This window comes from Colletotrichum gloeosporioides, assembly GCF_011800055.1.
Source record: "Colletotrichum gloeosporioides strain Lc1 chromosome Unknown consensus_57, whole genome shotgun sequence".
In the NCBI taxonomy this organism is placed as follows: domain Eukaryota; kingdom Fungi; phylum Ascomycota; class Sordariomycetes; order Glomerellales; family Glomerellaceae; genus Colletotrichum; species Colletotrichum gloeosporioides.
The window spans coordinates 373382-396393 of NW_025544702.1; the positions used below are offsets into that span (position 1 = coordinate 373382).

At 55.8% G+C, this 23012-nt stretch overlaps 6 protein-coding genes across 6 annotated transcripts; 4 read left to right on the plus strand and 2 right to left on the minus strand.

Annotated features, from left to right (window-relative positions):
- Positions 1–453: 453 nt before the first annotated feature.
- On the plus strand, positions 454–2780 carry GCG54_00009731 (Mitochondrial distribution and morphology protein 31; the record flags this gene model as incomplete). Its single annotated transcript, XM_045409670.1, has 2 exons — positions 454–1288; positions 1342–2780. 2 exons carry the CDS (start codon positions 454–456, stop codon positions 2778–2780), a joined length of 2274 nt encoding a protein of 757 aa, XP_045262194.1.
- A 1737-nt stretch (positions 2781–4517) lies between these two features.
- GCG54_00009732 (Eukaryotic translation initiation factor 3 subunit J) lies at positions 4518–5613 on the minus strand (the record flags this gene model as incomplete). Its single annotated transcript, XM_045409671.1, has 4 exons — positions 4518–4533; positions 4591–5279; positions 5339–5436; positions 5595–5613. The coding sequence occupies 4 exons, from the start codon at positions 5611–5613 to the stop codon at positions 4518–4520; spliced, it is 822 nt and encodes a 273-aa protein (XP_045262195.1).
- A 3113-nt stretch (positions 5614–8726) lies between these two features.
- On the plus strand, positions 8727–9990 carry GCG54_00009733 (Alternative oxidase; the record flags this gene model as incomplete). The annotated part of the gene is made up of 4 exons (XM_045409672.1): positions 8727–9219; positions 9293–9386; positions 9455–9786; positions 9845–9990. The coding sequence occupies 4 exons, from the start codon at positions 8727–8729 to the stop codon at positions 9988–9990; spliced, it is 1065 nt and encodes a 354-aa protein (XP_045262196.1).
- A 5619-nt stretch (positions 9991–15609) lies between these two features.
- Positions 15610–17710, plus strand: GCG54_00009734 (C2H2 finger domain transcription factor crzA; the record flags this gene model as incomplete). Its single annotated transcript, XM_045409673.1, has 2 exons — positions 15610–16705; positions 16758–17710. 2 exons carry the CDS (start codon positions 15610–15612, stop codon positions 17708–17710), a joined length of 2049 nt encoding a protein of 682 aa, XP_045262197.1.
- Positions 17711–18823: 1113 nt separating this feature from the next.
- Positions 18824–20007, plus strand: GCG54_00009735 (Protein TOXD; the record flags this gene model as incomplete). The annotated part of the gene is made up of 3 exons (XM_045409674.1): positions 18824–19101; positions 19162–19291; positions 19351–20007. The coding sequence occupies 3 exons, from the start codon at positions 18824–18826 to the stop codon at positions 20005–20007; spliced, it is 1065 nt and encodes a 354-aa protein (XP_045262198.1).
- A 246-nt stretch (positions 20008–20253) lies between these two features.
- Positions 20254–20814, minus strand: GCG54_00009736 (uncharacterized protein; the record flags this gene model as incomplete). The annotated part of the gene is made up of 1 exon (XM_045409675.1): positions 20254–20814. The coding sequence occupies one exon, from the start codon at positions 20812–20814 to the stop codon at positions 20254–20256; it is 561 nt and encodes a 186-aa protein (XP_045262199.1).
- Positions 20815–23012: the final 2198 nt, after the last annotated feature.

The following is a 23012-nucleotide window of genomic DNA, read 5'->3' on the forward strand; positions in this document are numbered from 1 at the left end:
CTAACCATTGCTTACATGAGTGGAAGCAGGGGCCCAGGCCACGGCAGCACAGACCATGCTGCCTTTTTGACTAAATTTTTCTCTTTGCCCTGGCTCCAGCCTCCAGCAGCAGGAGGGGTGCTGGTGGGAGGTGACGCCCCATACGTCAGGTATCTCTGGAATGGGTCCAGCTGGGTTCAGCGAGGGAAAGCTGTGGTAGCGCGTCATGGATGACTTTTCACAGGCGCCTTCCCTGGCGCAGGTTTACATCTCAGTCACATCTGCATGAGCGCATGAAATGTACTAACATTTGCCGTGCCTCTCTCTCCCTCTTGCATCTTGTTTACAATCCGATTGTTGCAAGCCGCCCCTTCCCTCCCCCCCGCACATACCCTTCGAGGTAGATAATCAACCGGCTCTTCTTCCTCATCTGCTGTCTCTCTGTTCGACCAAGAGACAGGATGAGCTGGAGACATGTCTAACACTGCGACGACTCTTCTTGGGCGTCGCTTCTGGTCCTGCGCCAGCGCATCGGCGTCGCAGACTCTGGGTCTGCAAGGGACGACTATCACAACTGCTGCAACAAGGAACGGCTGCTTCAGGGCTACTCAGCCGGCTGCCAATCCTACTTATAAGGCGGCATCTTTCCGAAGAACCATCCATTCTGGGCGACACTCGTTTCCACGACCGAACGTCTATCATGCGCAACGAAGCTACACTGGGAGCGGCCTGCTGTTGGTCGGGTTCACCACCAACCTTTCGCCCTCGCAGGCTGCGGTAGTTACATGCGCCGCCGCTGCTGCCGAGTCTGCGGGTGCGGGGCTGACGAGCAAGTCGAAGCTCTACCAGCTGAGCAGACTAGCATGGCGACGAGGCATACACAACGACTCCAGGAGCGCGGCACCGAAAGAGAGGAGGCACCACAGCCCCGAGAGCGGGAAGCCCGAGGAAAAGGGCACGGCAGCCCAGCCGAAGCAGCAAAATGCTAAGGCTACACATCAGGACAAGGCCGACACATCAGACCACGACGCGGAGTCGATTGCCTCCACCATGTCGAAATATTTGCACATACCGAAGATGCCGCACCGGCCCACTCGGGAAGAGCTTCTCGCCGCTGCCAATGGCTTCTTGGGTCGCATGAAGGTGCGATTCAAGTGGGCGGGCATTAGAAGTATGAGGCCGTGGAATATTGATGAATGGGGTGCTTTCGTATCGTGGTTCCTGTTCGGTCACCTTGTCTGGATTCTCGTCGGTACCACGACCTTCTTCTCCCTCATCATCTTCAGTATCAACACGGTTTTTGCACAGGGTACGTTCACTGCACTGCTTGTAGGCAACCCAGTCACTGATGCTCTGTCCTAGAAACTCTCGCGAAATGGGTCGGTGATTCTCTGACCGAGTCTGCTGGCGTCACGGTGGTCTTCGAGTCGGCCATCGTCCCCAAGTGGGGTGACGGCGTTATCACCTTTAGAAACGTTTTCGTATCACGACGGCCCGGACAGGTCACATCCTCAGTTAGCAAGGGTTCCTCGAAGAATGCCGCGGCTGTGGCAGCCGCCGAAAAGCACGACGAGAGTGATGTTAGAGTGTTGGAAGAGGACGACGGCAACTACACGCAGTACGATGTCACTATTGCTACCGTGAACGTCACCCTGTCGTTCCTGAAATGGTGGAACGGAAAGGGCTTCCTGAAAGATGTCGAGGTCAAGGGAGTCCGAGGGGTAGTGGACCGTACCTCAGTTGTGTGGTCGGATGAGGTCGTCGATCCTCTTTCCTACCGTCACACCCACGAGCCTGGCGACTTTGAGATCGATTCCTTCAAGCTCGAGGATCTTCTCGTGACGGTTCACCAGCCCAACGGCTTCCGGCCATTCTCGGTCAGCATCTTCTCCTGCGAGCTACCACAGCTGAGGAAACAGTGGCTGTTCTACGACTTCCTCTCAGCAACACACATGTCTGGGTCATTTGATGGCTCTCTATTCACCATTCACCCTCGTCAGGTGCATGGCACCGTGGCTGGCGAGAACGGAGACGCTGCCAATGATGTTGGCGAGCCGTCGGCATGGAAGAAGTTTAGCCGCCTTCGCATCGACGGCCTCAAGATTGACCACCTCAATCGAGGCGTTGAAGGTCCTTTCGGCTGGATTTACGAGGGAAATGTTGACATCGTAGCGGATGTCATGTTTCCTGCCGATCTGGACGACAGCATTACCAAGGTTATGTCAGACTTTTACGACCAACTCGAGGATGTGGTCATCTCGAACCGCATGCGCCTTCTCCAAAAGGACCTCCTTATCGACGCTGCCGCGCTTCTGGGCCCAACTCCAACATCGGGTCATCTTTCTCAGGCTACGCCAGAGGTTGTCGGGTACAGCACTCCGGAATCTCCCGAGTCCCACGATGACGAGGAGCCTGAGCAAACTGATGAGGACAGGCGGTACCTTATTATGGACCTCCGCATTCACATGAACGATGTCAAGGCCGCCGTGCCCCTTTTCACAAAGGACATCTCATACATCAACCAGGCGCTTGTTCGTCCCATTGTGGCCTACATCAACGCCAAAAAAACATACATCCCCATCACTTGCCGCATAGTCAAACGCGCTAGTGATTTCGACGGCAGCTGGACCATCTTCGACTGCGGTCTGATGGATGACATGTCAGCCGAGACGTACGAGGCCTTTGCCCGCGATGTCGAAAACCAGCAAAGCCGCGTACGCCGACTCAAGAAGGTCGGCTTCTGGACGTTGAGTCTTGCTGTCCATGCCCTATTCATGGGCATGGCCGGTAACGTCATCTAGTCCACCTCTCCTCTCATCAACTTTTGCTCCGGTTGGGGCGGGCACGGCTGTGGTAACGAGCCTCATGATTTAAAAAGAAGGGCGTTCATTTTGCGTAGACGGAAATGTGTATATATAACGGCTGAGCATGTTTTCGGAGTAGAAAGGGTCGGCTCTCAAAACCACCTTCACTCTCTCATTTTGCTTTCTGGGCGGCGAGGCGTTCCGTGCGATACATGGGATACACATTTGGTAGGGGGGAGAGGTAACGACAAAATAATTGATACCCCTATTTCCAATTTTTGACTCGTATGTGCTTGCAACTTCGCATTTACTGGCTTGCCTTTTTCGCTTCGATTGTGACTCACATCAACACTGTGCTTATCGCATTTGTGTTGAAGATCTTGCGCATGATGCCCACGTCGTCAAACCGGGATCCGAACCATGCTCGTGCTTGTAAACATCTCTCCACCCTCCCTCCCCGCGACCCTTGACCAGCTACTTTATGCATAACGCGCGATATGAAGCCCAGGATGCTATTTCGACCTCGACCCGAGGATACCAAAGCATGCTCTTCTGGGGCTCACCTAGAACATGAATGCACCTATCACGGCGATTCAAGTTCTCTCTCTCCCTTGTTTTGATGGCCATTTGACATGCATTGGAGAAGGTGTACGTCTGGATGCTTGGGAAATACGGCGAACGAAGCATTAAACAGCCAACACGCTTCAAGCTGAGGACGCATGCTCGGGGGCGAGAGAACAAGCCACCAGTCGAGTCGAGTGATGCTAGGCCCAAAGCCTCCTTCGTCTAGAAATCGGTCGTCGAGACTGGTGTAGCTTGAGTGTTCGCATGTATAGACGCCTCTCCCATGTCTGGTCCCACAGACTACAAGAGGCCTTATATCAATCCGCTGACCATACTGCGCAGGTATCTGACGGAGCATGTTTCCATTTGATGAAGTATCTCGAGACAATACTGCTCTGAGAATCACAGGGAGGCCCTCTCCTGCTGGCTGTAGTCTTTGCTCGTGCGATCACCGAAAAAAGATGGATTGCGAGATCTTGAATTGTTTAAGCATGCTCAGAATATCTGAGTTAACCCGTTACTCATATCTGAACTCGAAGTTCAAGCCACTTCTCTTAGCAATCATCGGATGCCATACACTTATGAATTCGCTTCCAATCTTCGCTCGTGTTCAAGAATCGTATTCTCCGAAAAGGCTCTTGGTGGTGTCTACATGCGCCATGTTTACATGCGGAATGTGTCGGGCTATACGGGTGGTCTTGGTCTTGTAAATGAATCTTTGATGAATCGGATCTATCGTATTTTTTTAATCTACCAAGTCCCATTATCCATCGATCATGAATCGTCGTGCTCCTGATATCATGCGAGAAATGCAGCGTAGCATGCTGACCCTAGCGGAATGGAGTGCGAAGAACACCATCCATGATCTATTCAGCGTCCGCCAAATTTGACGCCATTTTTCACTGATCCGCCAACCAACTTCGTCATCTTTTCTGCTTTGGCCCAATCTCCAGCGGCCCCAAACGGTTGCGATCCCTCAAGGGTCCTTGCTCCCACGTGCGAATGACGCGACGGGTTGTGCCGTGTGGACATGATCGCGTGAAATCAAGCCGCCGCCGCCGCCAATCTTGGTACGCAGACGCGCCGAATTGTACGACACGTAGCGGGCTCGCAGGACTGTAAGGGGCCGGACGCTGGGTATGGGAGAATGATGCAACCCTGCCTGCTGCTTCACATGAAGTCGTCACTGGAGGAAATGTTAGCATTCGGGACATGTTGACAGCATCTTAAGAGTGTAACTCACTCTCCGAAGGCATCGTCCTCGTAGGTCTCGGTGTCAGCAGCACTGGCACGGCTAACGACAGCGGAAACCTTGGTCTTGGCAGCCTTGCTCTTCTTGTTGCCACCGGCAGCGGCCTTCTCCTCCTTCATCTTCTCGTTGCTGAGGGCAGTGAGAGCAGAAGCGATCTTCTTGATCTGCTCACTAGGGAGCTCCTTGGCCAAGCCCTTGGTAAACTCCTGCATGAAGAGACCGTAGTGAGCCTTCCTGGCGTTGTTGGCGAGGATGGGCGTCAGCGTGGTGCGGAGGTGCTCGAACTGGGTCTTGGTCTGGGGGTTGAAGAGAGGCATCTGGGCGATGTTGGCCGTCTTGCTAGGATCGTTGGGGTCGATCTGGACGGCGGTGCCGGCGAGAGTGGCCTTGCGGCCGGCGGGAACTCCGATATCACCGAAAAGGTCTTCGGCGTGCTTCATGTCGGACTCCTTCTCAGTACGGCGGAGACGCTCGCGGCGCTCGGCCTCGGTCTCCTCCTCTCCAGACTCGTCGTCCTCGGCGCGGCGAGCGCGCTCCTCCTTGAGCTCAGCGATGCGCTGGGTCTTGGACTTCTTGTTCTTCTTAGCCTCTTCGGCAGCCTTGGCCTTGGCCTCCTCGGCCTTCTTGGCTTTCTCGCGCTCGACCTCGGAGTCTTCGGCGGCATCCCAGGAGTCGAGGACCTGCAAGAAAGTGTCAGTGTGTGCGTGCCGCAACGTTGCGGGTCGGTCGGCGAACGTACATCGTCCTCGTCTTCTTCGTCATCGAACTTTGTACGGCGGAGGGCGGTAACCGGGGGAGAGTTGGAGCTGGAGCTCTCCTCGCCGCTGTCTTCGTCGTCTATGGTTGAACCCAGTCAGCATAGCTCAAGAAGATGAGGACATGATGCTGAAGTGGGGTTGGCGATCATGGCCGCGAGAAACGGTCCAGCCAGATCATCGTGACATTTTGCCTCTGAGGATAATTTGTGTGCGTGTGCGGGACATGTAGCTACTCACCCCACTTCTTAGGAGGCATGATGTCAGATGGAATATGTGCTAGACGCGGGGCAAGAAATCAAAAGTCGAAAGTCGACAATGGGTGGCGTAAGCAGAGCTTAGAGAAGCGGGCGATTAACAGAGATGTTGGTCGAAGAGGAAAAAATCCCGTCAAGCCTGAAGTTTGGTTTTCGGAGATACAAATTGTGGACAGGAGGGGGGTCCGTGGTTGGGCAGGAAAGCAGTGAAGGGCGCCCGAGGAAGGGAAAGCCCAGCCCGGCCGAACGCGGCAGCGGGCAGCACCTAGCGGGGGAACTCGCTGGAGACCCGACGAAGTCTGAAGTATTGAGGTCACCCTGATTGACTTCTACAGGCAGCGTCTGTGATGCACGGAAATAGCACCCCTACTGCGCTTGCACTCCCGTCATCTGAAGAAGATACGCCTAGAGTCATTGTGAAGGGGGATAATCCGTTTGGGTTGCGAAGGTACGCTCAGGAAAACTGAGGCTGCAAGGAATAGGTAGGAAACCATAGGATGTAGACCGCCATGATCATAAGGGTACCTTACGATGGAGGCGCTGAAGGATGCTCTGCGTGCATTAAAACACCATGGCATCTCTCGTCAAGGTATAGTCTTACTGATTGATAAAGACAAGAATCAATACGTCCTCGGCAATTTCCTCATGGAATACTTTGCATAACCCATGGTAGAAACGGTGTAAGCCAGTCGGGGCCGAAAGGCGAAGGTGGGATGTCCGACCCCGCCATCCCTATATTCGGGCCGTGGGCTGCATAGGTAGGTAGGTAAGGCAGGTAGCAAGGTAGCTTGATGACGGGCATCACACCTCACCGAGTTTGGCCTCAGTGGCCTCAAGTGGCCCTTGCCTCTTCATGGGCGCCATTTCCAGGCAGATAATGAGCTCTCCTGCTGGAAAACCTCAGTCTCCCTTCCGTCTCAGGCACCTTGTTGGTGTTTGCGCGCAGTGACTCACCCAGCAAATGACCCCGCGCCTGCTGCCTGTTGAAAAAATTCACCTGGAGAGCTTCAGGTACGTACCTTTTACTGATCCGTGACCCACCCTGGAAAACACATATAAACCCCAGCTCGTGCCGCAGGTATTGTTGGCTTCTCTCTCTCTCTTCTTCATCCGAGTGCAAGGGCTTTACGCGTATCAGTGAGGATTCGTCCGAGATCGTGTTTTTGCTAGTTGAAAACTATAACTATGACCACTCCTAGTTGGCCTAGGCTGGCTAGGGAATTTTTGAACACCCAAAGCTTCCTGAGAAGGATTTCTTTTGCTTTCATTGCTTGCGGTCCCTGGTGGATCGTGGTGAAGAAGGTAGACTTGATGATGCGTAGAGGCGCCCTAATGAGAATGTCCCATCATCACGGACGCTTTCTCGCCGTCGTCTTGATCAGCACCATCGAAGCAACTGTCGATTTTGGATAACGCGTTTCCACAAGCTCAGTACTTGCCCTAATATGCTACGGTCAGGCCTCAACTGGGCTTCAGCAGACGTCTAGGTGATGTTATTCGCGCAGATGACAGCCCCGGTGAAAAGCGACTCAAAATCACAAATATCTGAAATGAATACCCAACCCAGCACCTGTACCACGATCTTCTCGTAGCCTGGCAGCTGAGGCACCGATGGATCACGGCCATAGGTTCGGACGGACCTGAAGCGATCAGAGCCGCAGCCGCCTTCTCCCGATCCCTCCCAAATGGTCCTGCCCAAAACAGCCTCAAATTTGCCAACGTGACTAGCAAAATGTTTTCTCGTCCGTGTCTCCGCGGACCGTAGGGCGTTGGTCAACAGGATACTCGGGGTTCACCAAGAAAGCCCCCTATCTGAGGCAGTTTCGTGCTCCAATCACCCTCCCCCATGCCCCTCAAGATCCTGGTCCCAGCCTGTCATCTCGAATTTGGCCTTGAAAGATGCCATTTCTAGAACGGTCACATGCCCGGCCTCGATCCTCCGGGGCGGCGGCGGAGAAGACGGCGGCGGACGGGTGTCCCGCTCTGGAGCCTTTGCTCCATCACAAGTCGGGATTTGAAATTCGTAAACAAGCTCAGTGGGGATTCGCGGTAAACATCGCCGTTCACATCTGTACCTCCCCGTAAAAGGAAAAGATTTTTTCTCGATTTCATGACTCAAACAGCACCAGCTTTGCAGAGAGAATTTTGTTCCTGTTTGACATGACCAAAGCCACGGTAACACACGGAGAGGTCGGCGATTACCACAGCGAGTCCACTCAATGATCCCAGGGGCAAACCCAATGGCATCAATCTGTTTGCCAAGTGAACGCCTTACCATCGGGACGCGCCCTATATTGCCGGCTCAACTCTATTCTGGGGGTTAGATGATGCAAATGGCTCTCCAACGTCAGCAGCGGCATCAAACGCATGCCTCTGCCCCCGTGCGGAAACAATTGTCGCTGAGAAAACGTCCGTATCCGTGAGTGCATTCTGGCGACTGCGGCGGAATCCATCCAATCACAGCCCGACGAAAAAGGAGCGGAGTGCTCAGCCATGGTTCTCAGCGTCTCCAGCGTCCCATCCCGAGAGCTCCCGACAGACGCCGTCCAGCTGATCCCCGCCAGCGGGCTTTGCCTGCTGGTCCCCCGTGCCCCCCACCTACCAAAACCAGTATTGCCCACCCGAATGATCGGATATCGGAGACGTCACAACCGTCAACCTGGTCAACCACAGCGCTGGTAATGTAAGCTGGACGCAACAAGGCATCGAGGCTAATCTAGCCGGAATACTCTCGGCGACTTAGCCTCAGCTTTGACACGGGGGACAGCTCCGGCCGGTGTCACGGGCACGCCTGCGACCTGAGGCATTGCAAACAGTAGAATTCTTACTCGTTTTTGACCCGGTCTGTATTCGTAGGCTTGAGTAATCCGCCCCCGTTACCGCTGTCTTCCTTGCGCATTGTGTTTGTGTATCCATCCCATGGGTCTGACGGCCGAAACCCCCTGCCACCACTACCGCCGACTTGCCTTGAAGATGTGATATATAAGAGTCAGAGGCCGTGAGCCTCCTCAGGCACTCTTCCATGTACTCACAGCATTATCAATACAACATCACAACATTACCTGAAGAACACCATCCGACCTCAAGTCAATCAGCATCTACAATATCATCACCCATGCTTTCATCAAGAGCATCAACCAAACTTTGCGCGCCTCGAACCGGCGCAGCCCAGCTCGTCCGGGCAGCAGCAACCACTTACAAAATCGGCGCCTCCTCCTCACACACCCTCTACTACCCAGCAAGCCTCCGAATCCAGCAGCAGCAGCACAGCAACTTCTCGACGACGCCCGCCGCCCAGCTCCGGGACTTCTTCCCCGCCAAGGAGACGGAGCATATCCGCACGACCGCGCCGGCATGGCCGCACCCGGGGTACACGGAGCAACAGATGCGGGACATCGTCCCGGATCACCGCGTGCCACGCACCGTCGGCGACTGGGCCGCGTGGAAGTTTGTCCGTCTGGCCAGGTGGTGCATGGACAGAGCCACGGGCCTGGGCGCGGACCAGCAGGTCGACAAGAAGAACCCGACCACGGCGTTGACTGCCGACAAACCGCTCACCGAGGCGCAATGGCTGGTGCGGTTCATCTTTCTCGAGAGTATTGCCGGAGGTAAGCCTTCAAACTAGTTCCACCCTTGTTCTTTGCATGTCAGCAGGAAAAGGTCACTGACACGGTACTCAAGTCCCGGGCATGGTCGCCGGCATGCTTCGTCATCTTGGTAGCCTGCGGCGCATGAAGCGCGACAATGGCTGGATCGAGACTCTCCTGGAAGAGAGGTATGTAGCCGCGGCTCGAAGGATGTTCTCTCGGTGTAGTCAGACATACTTACATGGTTTCGGCTTAGCTTCAACGAGCGCATGCATCTCTTGACCTTTATGAAGATGTCAGAGCCGGGCTGGTTCATGAAGACCATGATCCTTGGCGCTCAAGGCGTTTTCTTCAATGGCATGTTCTTGTCGTACCTGGTCTCGCCCAAGATCACCCACCGTTTCGTCGGGTACCTTGAGGAGGAGGCCGTCCACACGTACACCAGGTGTATCCACGAGATCGACCAGGGCCTGCTGCCGAAGTGGTCCGACCCCAAGTTCGAGATCCCCGACATTGCGGTGCAGTACTGGAAGATTCCAGAGGGGCACAGGACGATGAAGGATCTGATCATGTACATCAGAGCTGATGGTATGTGTTATCAAGTAGTAGTTCATAGGGACAAAGCATTTACTGACATCAACCGCAGAGGCTGTCCATCGTGGCGTTAATCACACTCTGAGTAACCTCAACCAGAAGGAGGACCCGAACCCCTTCGTCAGCGAATACAAGGACGGCGAGAAACCCAACGCAGCGCTGAAGGCTCAGGGTTTCGAGCGGGAAGAGGTTATCTGAGGATGTCCTCATTGTACAACAAAAAAAAACACCTTTCCTTTGTTTGGCAAGTGTAGAGCTGGGATAGAGACCAGGAATTTCTGTTCCTTTGGGATTTGCGAATTATAGACGATAAGACCGATGATACCATTAGAAGAAGAGGGGTTGTCCGGCGTAACGGCGTTATTGGGAGACAGGGCAGTCCCCCCTCATTGTACGATATTGGGAGCAAGACAACGGTCTTTGGACTTGGTGGAATGTCATTTTTTTCAATACTCCGAAACTGGTTCCTTTGCTGGACTTTGACCAACACAACTGGGGAATACAACTCAGCGAGATCCAGTTAGCTTCTTGCCGTCAGATTGGACCAGAAAAGGGCGGTCGAATCGAGATATCCGGTGGATCCATCTCCAGGCAGATCGTGGGACACTGCTGTGATACAGACTAAGCTACTGTGCGAGGGAGAGACGAGAAGGGAACGACGTCGAGACAAGACGAAAGTGCCGGGCGCCTGCCGCTGCATGCCATCAGTCGGTGTGACGATTCGGGCGACGAATGTTTCGGTGTTCGTGGGGGATTTCAGCTCTTCTCCAGAATGATCGACGAGCACAGCCACCCAAGGGCACGATCCCTGTGGACGAAGCCGCCTCATCTTTGGATGAACGATATGTAATCAGACGAAGAACCAACCCAGCGCTATTGCAGATTATGGCTGCCTAAAGTCTCGCTCGGAGTGGTCTGATGAACTGAAAAGAATGGAATCCCAGAGACGCCATCCACACGAGGGCAAAAGTAAAAGCAAGTGCCAATGCTGCTGCGCCGAGATGCCCGGAAAGACACGTCTGCGAGACACGTCGTCGTCGTCATCGTCGTCTTTCCTAGCTTGACTTGACGTCTTTGAACCACATGCCATTCCCAGGCGTGCGGTCCGGTTCGTATTCCCGAATGTTTTCTAAAAATGGAGTTTGAGCAGGCGGGGGAAATGGCTCGAGGCCCGCCCCGGCATGGGATGGAACCCGACCCCTCGCCGATGTGGAGAATCTAGAAGCCCGCGGAGGAAGGCCGTTCACAGACGTCGGTTGTCCTGAAACGTCTCTCGTACCTTTTCTCGAATAAGCTTCTTCCTGCCGCGTTGTGGATTTTTCGATGGCAGATGCTTGATGTCATTTCGGGGCAGGTCTGATATTGGGGGCCACGAAGCTTGGGTGGCTGTGTCAGACGCTATTCCGCGTCCTGCAGCGCTACATGTGCAACAGCTTTGTAATTGGCTGGCTGGGATGCAGGTGTCGAGGAGCATCAGCAGTCTGGCGTGTGTCGTGGGAGATGTTGGGCGAGACACTCAGGGGTTGGGAACCATGGGCGAACGACGATGTCGATTCTAGGGCTGCTGGTGGCCGTTGTCGTGATTCTGGCAAAGAGGGGGGCCCTGTTTCGAAACGAATTGCGCCTCATTTGGTCTCCTTCGAGAAGTGTTATTGGAAATCCGGGGCCGCGAAATGTTGGCAGCAATGGAGGCATAACGGATGATTCAGGTGGGCGATCGCATCCAAACAAGCTGGGTGAGATGTGACGCTGATGTAGATTTGAGGGGTGAATTTCATGTTGAATCTGATGTTCGCCTCAATGCTATGCACTTGGGCGCGGGAAGGTGAGACTTGTGCCTGTCGATACTCGATGGTGAACCGGCGGCTCAGCCTAGCGAGGCGGGAGTATCGGCGATTTGCAGCAGCTGTCAAACGATAAGATGGATAAAGCAGGGCTGATTGGGCAGACGTGACCGAAGCCGAGCTACGGTACCTAACTCGGTAGGTACCAGCGGACTCTGTATGTGTTCGACGAGGACAGACTCGAATTTGGCGTTGCGACCTGTATCAGTATTCGGGAGGAACATGCATATGCCGGACTTGCACAAGGCTACATGGAGGCGAATGGGGTTGCTTTGCAAATCGCTATTCCCCCTCGCTTGCTCGCGAATAGGCATGTCTGGTGAGTGCAATGGCGATGACAAAGTGTCAGCATCTTCTTCCTGCGCGCGTAGACTACCATTTCGATCGAGAGTCCGACGCCCCATGAGCAAACCACACTTGTCATGCGTTTAATGAGACCAGTCGTTTGGCAATCCACTCTCATCTCATGCTGACGCGAATCACAGCTTCAAGTGGGCTCTTTCGTCTGTGTCAGGTCGTCTAATCAACTGGACACTGGAGGTGGAAAGTGGATGAACCGGGCCTGTCAATACCTACGGGCGTCGAGGTCTAGACGGCGCGACGGCCTGTGACTGTGACACTGACAGACCGGTGACAGGTGGTTGGAATTTTGGCGGTATTGCGGCGCGCACGGAATGATGACGGGCCAGGCCAAGAGATGAAGATTGAACAGTGAACAGCGCCGGGAAGTCAACACTGGTGCAGGGGAGGGTGGGAAGGATGGGAAAATGCAGGGCAAAATGCGAAAGCCATGCATCGGTGAGAGGGTGGTGGAGAGGGAATGGACGGGGTCGCGGTGCCGACGGCGTGTGCTCTGCTCTGCGGCACGGAACTGTGAAGGAAGGTGGTGGGAAACCAGATGCCAAGACCAAGCAAGGAACAGCGTAATTTCAAATTATCGGGTCTGGTCAAGCAGTCAGCGCGCGCTGGCTGGGCGGTGGACACGGACGGGGGAAACACGAACCCACCTCAAGGCAGACTTGGAGAAGCAAAAACGCCTAACCTAACACTTTCAGTTACAAGTTGCTAGGTATTCGTACCATTGCCAGAAACCTTCCCCTGGCTTGGCCAGGCACCTACAGAGTACTTACGGACACCAACCAACCATACCTCACCTTACCTTAGGTTATTAGGCACTCATCAAACAGATCCCCAGAGATAGGTACATGCCTGCGTGAGCAGAAACACCCTCACTCGTAGGAAGGATGGACGACCAGCAAGTCGAGATTCCATTGGCCGTGGAACGGACCACCAACCAGAGGCAGGCTGATGGGGAGACAACCACGGTCTGGGATAGACATGGACTGTCAGAAGAGTAATATGGAAATGATCCAGTTTGAACACTCTAGGACCTGGCGCGCCTTACCAAGGCTAAGGTAAAGTCGGCAAGGTGAGCTGTATAAGCGGTACAGGAATAGACCTAGGTCATATATTCGCATATACTCAGCGTACAGGCATGACATAACAGTAATGAAATGAATGGGTTTGTACGAATAAGGATGCGGATCGACGCTTGGATCACTGAGTCTACGGCCAACAAGCCGCACAATTCTACAGTACGGACGGGATGTCCGTTCTCGTGAGGACAGGAAGCAAAGATCCGCCTCCTGTGAATCCATTTCCCCGTGCTCGGTACCAACACCACACCCTGGTGTGACCCGGCCACGCCTTGGAAGTGATGGCATTATCTTGAATATGTTCATGTTCGAAACAGGACCCCTATTCTGCCCCTCTTGCACCGGACTGTTTCCGCCCGTTTCTCGTGGTCTAAACTGAAAGAAGGGCGAGATATCATGCGCCAGGGAGCCAGTATGTAATTAAGAAATTGTAAAGTGGAAGTGTGTTTATTAGGTAGCCCACATGCCCGCGACGCCAACCACCAAATCACCAAGCTACCTAGGTAGGTCAAGCAGCAGCGAGCTCACCTAACCCCCCGACCCCCGACCTCCGACGCCGCCGCCGACCGGCACAGCTGATTACCGCGCCGTCACAAGCTTGCCCCAGGGTGTATCTGCTTCACACGGGCACCCCAGTCCAAAGTGAAGTATCGTTCAATCGGCCGCCACGGCTGCGTGGCTGTTGGCGCCCTCCGTCCTGTGCTCCCACGGATATCAGCACAAAAACGCCATCTACTTTTCGCGAATCCCACTGATTGGCATCACCCCCGTTGTGGACATCACATCATCATCAAACCGTTTGTGCTCTTAGCAGCCATAACGAGCGCTACCAGAAGGCTGGCCAACCGGACACAACCAACCAGCAGCAGCAGCAGCAGCAGCAGCAGCATCCTCATCCGACAGCAGGACGTCGGGGCCAAGGTGGCAAGCAAACGCACGTAACGCACGCCCACAATTGAGAGCAGTGCAAAGCAACAGCAGAGAGAGCTACGATAGCTTCGACGACGATTCGCCTAGCTGTCGCGTCCTGATCCCTGCCGGCCCCGACAGAACAAGAAAAGGATATTTTTGGATTTACGGTTCTGGGCTTGCAGCATAGCATCGCTTCTCGCTCGCTTCGCTCGCCGCTCCACGCAGACAGACACGCGGCCGGTACAGCTCCTCTTTGAACAACAAGGACGACGACCAACCGAAGAACAGAAGCGAAGCGGCCGTAGCAGCAGAGGATCAGAAGCCGAGACGCAGAGCTGCAGCCAAAGCAACAGCACAGCACAGCAAAGCAAAAGCAGCCCAGCGCATTCCAGTCATTAGAACGGGCAGTCGGAGCGCGCCGTTGCAGAGAGTAGGGCATAGAGCGGTGCTACGTGAACAAACAAGCAAGCACGCACAACTTGGCCGCCCCCAACCCAACCCCAACCCCAACGCCAGGTAACTACCGCCGTAGGTAGGTACGATACTCGCTGCAGCTGGGAACTGGCTGCACAAGAAAGAGGTACCCAACCCAGTGCCAAAGTCAGGCACAACTGTCAGGTACTGCGTCTATCTGGTACTGAGTGACTTGCCAAAGGCGCCGGTCGACAGATCCATCCTCAAACGTGCACAGCCTTGTGGGCACCACCCAGATTGGGCCGCCCAGGTGGATCCCGTCCGGCCAACCACGTCGCCTGTCAGTCTCCAGCACTGTGAGGTACCGTACCGCGCATAGCACCTGCCTCTCCACTCACGTCTCTGTCTCTCAGACCCTGGTCGCACCCCTCAACTGTCCTCCTCCCTCACCCCTCCCCCCCCCCCCCCCCCCCCCCCCCCCCCTTCCCTTCCAACCAAGTTCCCCCCCAACTGCCCGCTGCAAACTGGGACCCGACCGACACACCTCAGACCCCAAATTACCGCTAGAAGTGACTGCGAGGTTCTCTGTCCCTCTGTCTCCCTCAGTCGGTCCCGCCAGTCCTGAGTCTGATCCTGAGAGTCTGAGTCTGAGTCCTCCAGCTGTCCAGTCCGGTCCCGCGGTCTCTCGCCCGCCCACAGAACAGGACAGGAATCCAAGTCCCTCGCTTCCCCATCTCGACTCCCCTTGGCACGCTGGTACCTACCTACCTGCCTTACTTACCTCATTACCACCGCTTACCGCACGCACACTCCCGACGCTTCTTCCTGCTACCTTACTGCGACACGCATTCTCTCCAACGTCCCCTCCAAAACCCGCAAACAACCCCCTCGACTTTCGTCCTCTCTTCGGCATCGCTCTCCATCGCATTGTTCAGTTACATCCGCCAGAAGCGCCTACGTCCACCGTTCCCGCATAGGTCTTTGCGACAGCGAATCGCAGCCCGTCGCATACGCTTCTTCCCCGCCGTCGCCAGTTGGGTGCGGTCTGTCAGCTCTCGCGCGTCAGCACAGCCCCAGGGCAGTGCGGTGCCTGAAAGGCTGACTTGTGAACTGCCTCACCCAGTTCTAAAGACGGCAACAAACACTCTCACACACACGCAACACACGCACCCCATCCTTCCGACTACCGACTCCCGGCATCCATTTACATCATGGATCAACAGGCCCAACGCGGTCGCTCACCGTCTGCGGGGCATCAACAGCCTCATATAAGACAACCCTCGCATTCCCCATCGCCGAATCCGTTTCAGCCCACCGACGCAGGAAACATTGGACTCGGCCTCGGCTTGGATCAATCAGCTACACAAGCCTTCTCCGGACCCGCCTCCGCCGACTTCAACACCTTCAACAACAATAACAATTACCTGAACGGCCAGCAGAACGGCCAGTCATTCAACCAGTCCGCCGCCTTCGCGAACCAGAGCTCGGCCGGCTTCCTCGACCCCAACTTCGCCTCCGGAGACTTTCCTCTCTTCCCCTCCAACACTACCCAGGGCGAGCAGCAGTACAACACCGGAGTCTTCGACCAGAGCAGTCTCAACCCAGGCGACATGAACATGGCTATGCCTCAGAGCCACCACTCGCCGACCCCTCCCCACCTGCTCAACCCCGACCCCCACCAGACACCCTCTGCGCACCAGTCTCCGGCCTTCAACCAACACCAATTCTCGTCGCCCCCTTCAGGTCACTCGAGAAACGCCTCACTCGGTCCCGAGGCCGCTCTGCTGCCGAACCAGCTGAACGAATGGAGTCAACCCCAGTTTCAGGGCCACCGGAGGTCTCCGTCCGAGTACTCGGACGTCTCTTCCGCCGCCCCGTCGCCTAACCTCGTGAGCGCCGACAGCTTCGAGGCGGTCGACCAGCGCCATTCGCCCATGCAGCGCCCGCAAGACTCTGGTCTCTACCAGCAGATTCAGGGCTTCGACAGCTTTACAATTTCGGACCCGGCGCTTAGCAGCCCCAACCTGCACGGCCGGAGCCCCTCCCACAGTCCGGCAATCTCCCCGCGCATCCTCCCCCAGACGATGCCCGAGCTCAACCAACCGACCAACTTTGGCCTCGCTGCCCAGAATGCCGGATATGCTGCCGGCTACGCGGGCCAGGAGGCTTTTCCGACACTGCAGCAACATGAGATGCCCCAGGTTGCGCCAGCTATCAACATCGAGTTTGCGCCTACTTCAAGATCCAACAATTTCGAGACCCCCAAGCCTCCCATGGATCAAGATTCTTTGACTCCTCCTGACCGAGGTATGGGACTTGCAACTCTGACGTATTCGTCCGTGACTAACAGAAGCCATAGGCCGTCCCCGATCCCGTCCACGTGCGGTTACGGATCCTTTCAACAGCGGTGGTCCTGGCATGGTTCGCCAGACTCCCTCAGGCAGCTTGTCCCCCCACTTGGGTGTCGATCTGTCGAGAGACTCCTCGCGATCACTCTCACCGCTCGACCGACAGGCCACGAGTCCCAATCGCAGAAGACAGTCGACGTCGGCGGTGCCCAATAACGTCATTGCGTTGAGACTGGCAGACCCCGAATACCAAAACTCCCAGGATAACGGCAACGCGAAACGTGTGCAGAAGCATCCTGCCACCTTCCAGTGCACGCTGTGCCCGAAACGGTTCACGAGAGCTTATAACTTGCGATCCCATCTGCGCACACACACAGACGAACGTCCATTCGTATGTACGGTTTGCGGCAAGGCGTTTGCTCGGCAGCACGACAGAAAGAGACACGAGGGCCTGCACTCAGGAGAGAAGAAGTTCGTCTGCAAGGGCGATCTGAAAGCTGGTGGCCAGTGGGGCTGCGGCCGTAGGTTTGCGCGTGCGGATGCTCTCGGCAGGCATTTCCGTTCTGAAGCAGGTCGGATCTGCATCAAACCCTTGCTGGACGAAGAAATGCTTGACAGACAACGTGCTTGGCAAGAACAACGGATGCAACAGCAAAACATGCAAAATATGGCCGCCCAAGGTGCCATGATGGAGCCGGGCTACCCTATGGATACCAGCGGCCAGTACATGCTGCCTGCCGCTTTGCTCGCCCAGTACCCAGCACTCGCGCAAATGAACTGGTCTGCGCCGGACGCAAGCAGCGGCCTGGAAGACGACATTTCAGGCCGCTCATCGTTCGAAGCTAGCGACTACGAAGGTGACGACGGCGGTTACGTCAGCGGACCCGGCACAGGGTTTGGCGAGGGTGGCATGAGCCAAGGGTTCGGCGAAGTTGGTTACGCCAGCGACTACGGCGGTCGGTAGTGTTGGTACACGGCAGGTTGCTGTTTGTTTTTTGCTTTGTTGCTTGACTTCTACGTGCGACGGATCGTCTATGATACACGTCTTTTTATCTTTTTTTTATTCCTGGTGTTATACCGCTTCATGAACAAGCGACTGTTGTAAGGGGACACTGCGAATATTGCCGCTGATATGGATGGCATTGAGCGGATGGTCTGGTTACAGGGTTTAGAACGCGTTGCTATAGATACCATTATGATGAAATTTTAGGTTCACCTCTACTCCTCCAAACGAGTAAAAACCACCATGGCCTCCGTTGTACGTGAAATGTGCTTTGAAAAGCGTTGCCCCTCGGAGGGGTTTCCGTCGGCGATAACGATATGGTTACATCACCAGCGAGGGGGGCCGCGGGGCCAAATCATCGTCGTAGCGGGGATTTTTGCTCAACGGTCAGTGCGGGTAAGGCCATCTACGTAGTCACAACGAATACAAGCAATGTCCGGCAGCGATTCCATTTGCAGCCGGCCAAGATCTAATCTGACAAATGCATCCGGCGCCGGGCTGGGCAGCACCCGACGGAGGGTCAGCATGGGCTGTTGCCGTAAGCAGATGGCCGGCGCCGAGACGGGACCTTCGGTTGAGCAGAGACCCGGGCCAGAGGAGCTCTCTCTGCCCTGCCCTGCAAGCTTTAGTGCCAACAAGGTGAAATCCCTCGGCATCTATCCTAGCAAGGGCTTTTTTGGGAGCTTCTCAGGAGGGGGAAGGAGTAGGTAGAGCTTGACCAACGGGAATACTCCAGGAACGGTGTTAGATCCGCGCGACAGCCACGTTCCGTCCGCTGGGTGCGGGGCCGTCTATGATGTGGTTTTGTGTGAGGTTGACCGCCCCCGCCATCAATGTGCCGAGCAGCAGATGCTGGAGACTCGAGGACCCGCGCATTGGGCTTGGCTGGACGCGGGACTAGCATTTGTAAGCTCTGACGACGGAGGGGGCAGGAATGCTCTCATGCTTTGTTTGTGTAGTTGGCATAGCTCTTTCTATATAAGATACTCTTCGCTCTCGTCATAACGACGACCCATTGGAAAGTGAATTGACATCACCGCCTTTCGACTTACACACACTCACACAGAATTTACAATGGCTCAGAACCAAGCTGTCAAGACGATCGAGGCCGGCGTGGCCAAGGTTGTCGACGCACCTGTCCCCAAGCTCCCCGCCGACGACTACATCCTGGTCAAGACGACCGCGGTGGCCATCAACCCCACCGACTGGAAGCACGTCGACCTCGCGGACAAGGCGGGCTGCGTCGGCATCTGGGTCGGATGTGACTATGCCGGTATCGTGGAGGAGGTCGGATCTGGAGTGACCAAGGATTTCAAGAAGGGTGACCGTATCTGCGGACCCGTCAACGGATCGTGAGTTTCCTCTTGGTCGATAAGACAGAGGCCATTGGCGTGGCTTACGACGACAAACAGCAATGCTCTGCGGGAGATTGACGGCGCTTTCGCCAAGTACATTGCCGTCAAGGGCGACCTCCAGATCAAGACTCCCGACAACATAACCGACGAGGAGGCTGCCACCCTCGGTATTGCCGTCACCACTGTAGTATGTCTCTCACGTCATCCATTCCCCGTGATCCATCTCACTTACTCACGAAAATCCAGGGCCAAGGTCTCTACCAGACCCTCAAGCTCCCGCTGCCCAGCTCCCCCGCAAAGGAGCCCAAGACCATCCTCATCTACGGCGGAAGCACGGCCATGGGCATCTCCGGCATCCAGTATGCCAAGCTGTCGGGCTACAACGTCATCACCACCGCCTCCCCGCACAACTTCGACTACCTCAAGGAGCTCGGCGCCTCCGCCGTCTTCGACTACAAGTCGCCCACCGTGTCCGAGGACATCCGCAAGCACACCGGCGACGCGCTCACGCTCGCCTGGGACTGCCAGTCGACCGACGAGTCCGCGGCGATCGTTGCCAGGGCCCTGTCGTCTTCGAAGCCGTCCCTCGTCGGCACGCTGCTGCCCGTCGACAAGAAGAAGGTGCAGGAGGTCAACCCTAACGCGGACGTGCAGATGAGCCTGTACTATACCGTCTTCGGCGAGGAGTTTGGCTACTTTGGGAAGAGGGACGCCGTGCCTGAGAACTACGAGTTTGGCAAGCGCTTCTGGGAGCTGAGCAGAGAGCTGCTAGCCGCGGGCAAGCTGAAGCCCATCCGCGTCATCAAGAATCGCGGCGGCAGTGGACTCGAAGGCGTCATTGTTGGGCTGAAGGAGTTGAAGGAGGGCAAGGTCAGCGCGGGCAAGCTTGTTTATACCATTTGACAATTACAGAAAGGGAGGCTGTGAATGAGCACACGAGGACGACTAGGTGTCTGTGTGTGAAGTACGGTAATGGGGATTAATGTTGAAGTGACATGTCCTTCATTTTCTTTTTCCAAAGACGATAGAAAACGCTGAATGATGAATGACCGTGGTATCTAGACAAACAGAGAAAAACTCGCCAACCAACTCCGGCCCAAAAATCGTACTACTTCCGGATTATGTCCTTTTCCCACCGTTCGTGTCGCATCACATCTTGGACCGGCCGACTTTTTGCGCCACCTCGTCCAGCATCTTCCGCAACAATTCCCGATGGGCGCCCTCCATCTGCCCCTTGACGAGGGGCATCAGCATCCGGCTCGTCTCGACCCTGACGTTCTCCACGAGCTCGTAGTCGCCGTCGACGTAGCCCCCGAGCTTGCCGGAACTGTGCTCGCCCGGCCAGCGCTCCTCGGGACGGGGCACGACGAGCCACTCGCTCCGAACGATGACGCCGCCCGGGACCGAGGCGCGGGCGCGGAGACCGTTGGGAATGTTCTGCAGGACGGCCGGGAAGGAGATTTCCTTCTTGATGCCCGGCACGACGGTGACCTTTTCGTAGACCATGTAGGAGGAGATCTTGAGGCCCGTGTCGAGGAAGAAGTCGTCGTCGACGATGCTGTCGAGGCGGACGGGTACCTTCTCGAAGCGGGTGATCAGCGGCTGGTGACGGAGGGCTGGAGATTGCGATTGGAGAGTCTCGATGACGGCCTCCGCCGGGAGCATGCTGGGGAGCGGGATGCGTATTGTGAGGTTGTGGTGAGCGGGCATGGTGGCGGATGGGTTCCAAGGTGGCGGTCTCGGAGGAGCTGCTGGGGGTGTTGAACCGATAGCCCCAAGTGAACTCGGGCTCGAAAGCGAGAGATAGAGAGAGGTAGGGAAGGACAACGTCTGATGGCAGGAGATTATCGAGCTGAAGGGCGAGGTGAAGTCGAAATCAAGTCAGCTTCCTTCCCTGTAGTCCGAGGATCAGCGGGGTTCCCGCGTGGTTTGCCTCCAGCAGAGTGTAAGCGGCCGGGAGAGAACCTTGTCCTGACTGACGGTCGAATTGCGTTTCCAGCAGACAGGAACGGTGTGAGCGAAGGGGGCCAGCATCTTTTGTTTCGTCTGATGGCACGTCCTCCTTGGGAGTGGGGAGGGGTTGTCAACGCCAAAACAAAGAGCAGAGGAAGGGTGCACCTGATGCCGAGATAGTGTCGCATGGACCTTGCCCTGCTGCGGCACTAAACCATCGACGTCACTCGAAGGATGGAGGCGGCGCGTGCAAGTCGACAAGCATCAGCAATCCGACGCAAACACGGATGGCAGCTCTGCCGATGCTAGCAGTCGGTTGCACTCAGTTGCGGTTAGTGCCAGGCTGACTTACACGCACCAAGGAAGGGAAGGCATTGGCTCGCGGCGCATCGGGTGAGATTTTGATGCGATTCTGCTCAGTGACATTGAGGGCGAATGGATGACATTTCGCAGCAAGCTTGATACTCGACGTTGACTGAGAAGAGACGCTGAAACAGGCAGTGATACTAATTTTAACCCCTGGAGGAGGAGCCAGTGCCTCGGAATGAGCCCTATGGTAACGTCCATGTTTGGGGGAGGCGCAAGCTGGGATAAACGACAGGCCGATCTTGGACCCTGAGTCGGCACTTCTTGGGGGACCGCGGTTGGTGACTGCGCCCGTGGCGGGAGCTCCGGGCGGCGTGAGATGGCGGTGGCTGTGGCTACGCTTGCTGAGGCTGACCGACCCGGACCTCGTCCTCACCTCGGCTCCGCGGGTAGCTATCTCTTATCCACCGTCATTGCATCTGACTTTCACTCGGGGATGCAGGGTCGTTGTTCTTACGGCTTGGTAGGTCGTGTTCCGGCCGGGAGCGGAAGCGGAACAATCCTCCTTCTTCACGGTCCATTCGAACGAGAACGGTCACAAGCAAGGGCCGTGGGCCGTCGGGCTCGTCCCGAGTTCCAACCCCAGATTTGTCTCGTCCAAGACTTCTTTCTTCCAGGCTACCGGCGCTCTTTGTCACCGTCTTAACCAACGACTTGAGACATGAACGCGCATGGGACGAGGCCACTTTAGGCACCTCAACAACGGGGCGCCATCGACTGTGTTCACGGCGGACCCTCTGATCCCTAATAAACGCGAACATGATTTGCATGCCCTTTCCACGAGACCGCTAGGTAAACAGCCAAGTAATCTGGGGAATCGATGACTCGATGCTCGTCATAGAATGGAGAGCTTTCTTGCAGCTGGAGTCACTAAACACCGGGCTCCATTCGAAAACTGTCGACATGATTCTTGTGGAGGTTAGTTGCAGTCTGCAGCTAGCTACGTCGGTGATGCTGTACTTGCTGAGTTTTCTTCCCCATCGACCCATAGTTTCAACCTGAACAAAGGTTAGGTACGAAGCAGAAAGTTGCCTTCGCCGTATTCTCGGCTCAGGTCTGACCGCCAGAAAGAGCCGCAACATCACACTCAAAGTCCGTCCGAGGAGCCTCCATGGGCTCACGTCTGTGTGGCAATGGTCGGTTGAGCTGCCTGCAGTCAAGCCATCAGCCCGTTGCTGAAGCTGTGGAAACCAACGTGAGAGGGTTGTTTCCTATACACAAGCCAGCTCGGCCGCACGGCGCGGGTTACCACATTTCTTGCGCTCAAAGTGACATGTCTCATGTGAGGACAATGACTTCCGTATCCGCACTCGTTGCGTCTGTCCATTGACGGCGAGAAGGGGGAGGGAATGAAATTTCTCCTCCACCGTCGCGTCCAAAGTGTAGACTTGGCGATTCGGCGTGGCTGGTTGGTGCGAATTCGGCCAGCGTGGTTTGAGATGTTGAAGCGGTGAAGGACACGCCATGCCTCTTTGGGCGATTATCGTGGGATGAGTGGATGACTGATGCGCCCAGAAAATGCTGGAGGTGGGACAACCAGACAAGACGATCCAGTACAGGAGTGTCGCCTGCATCGCAAGACAGGCCCA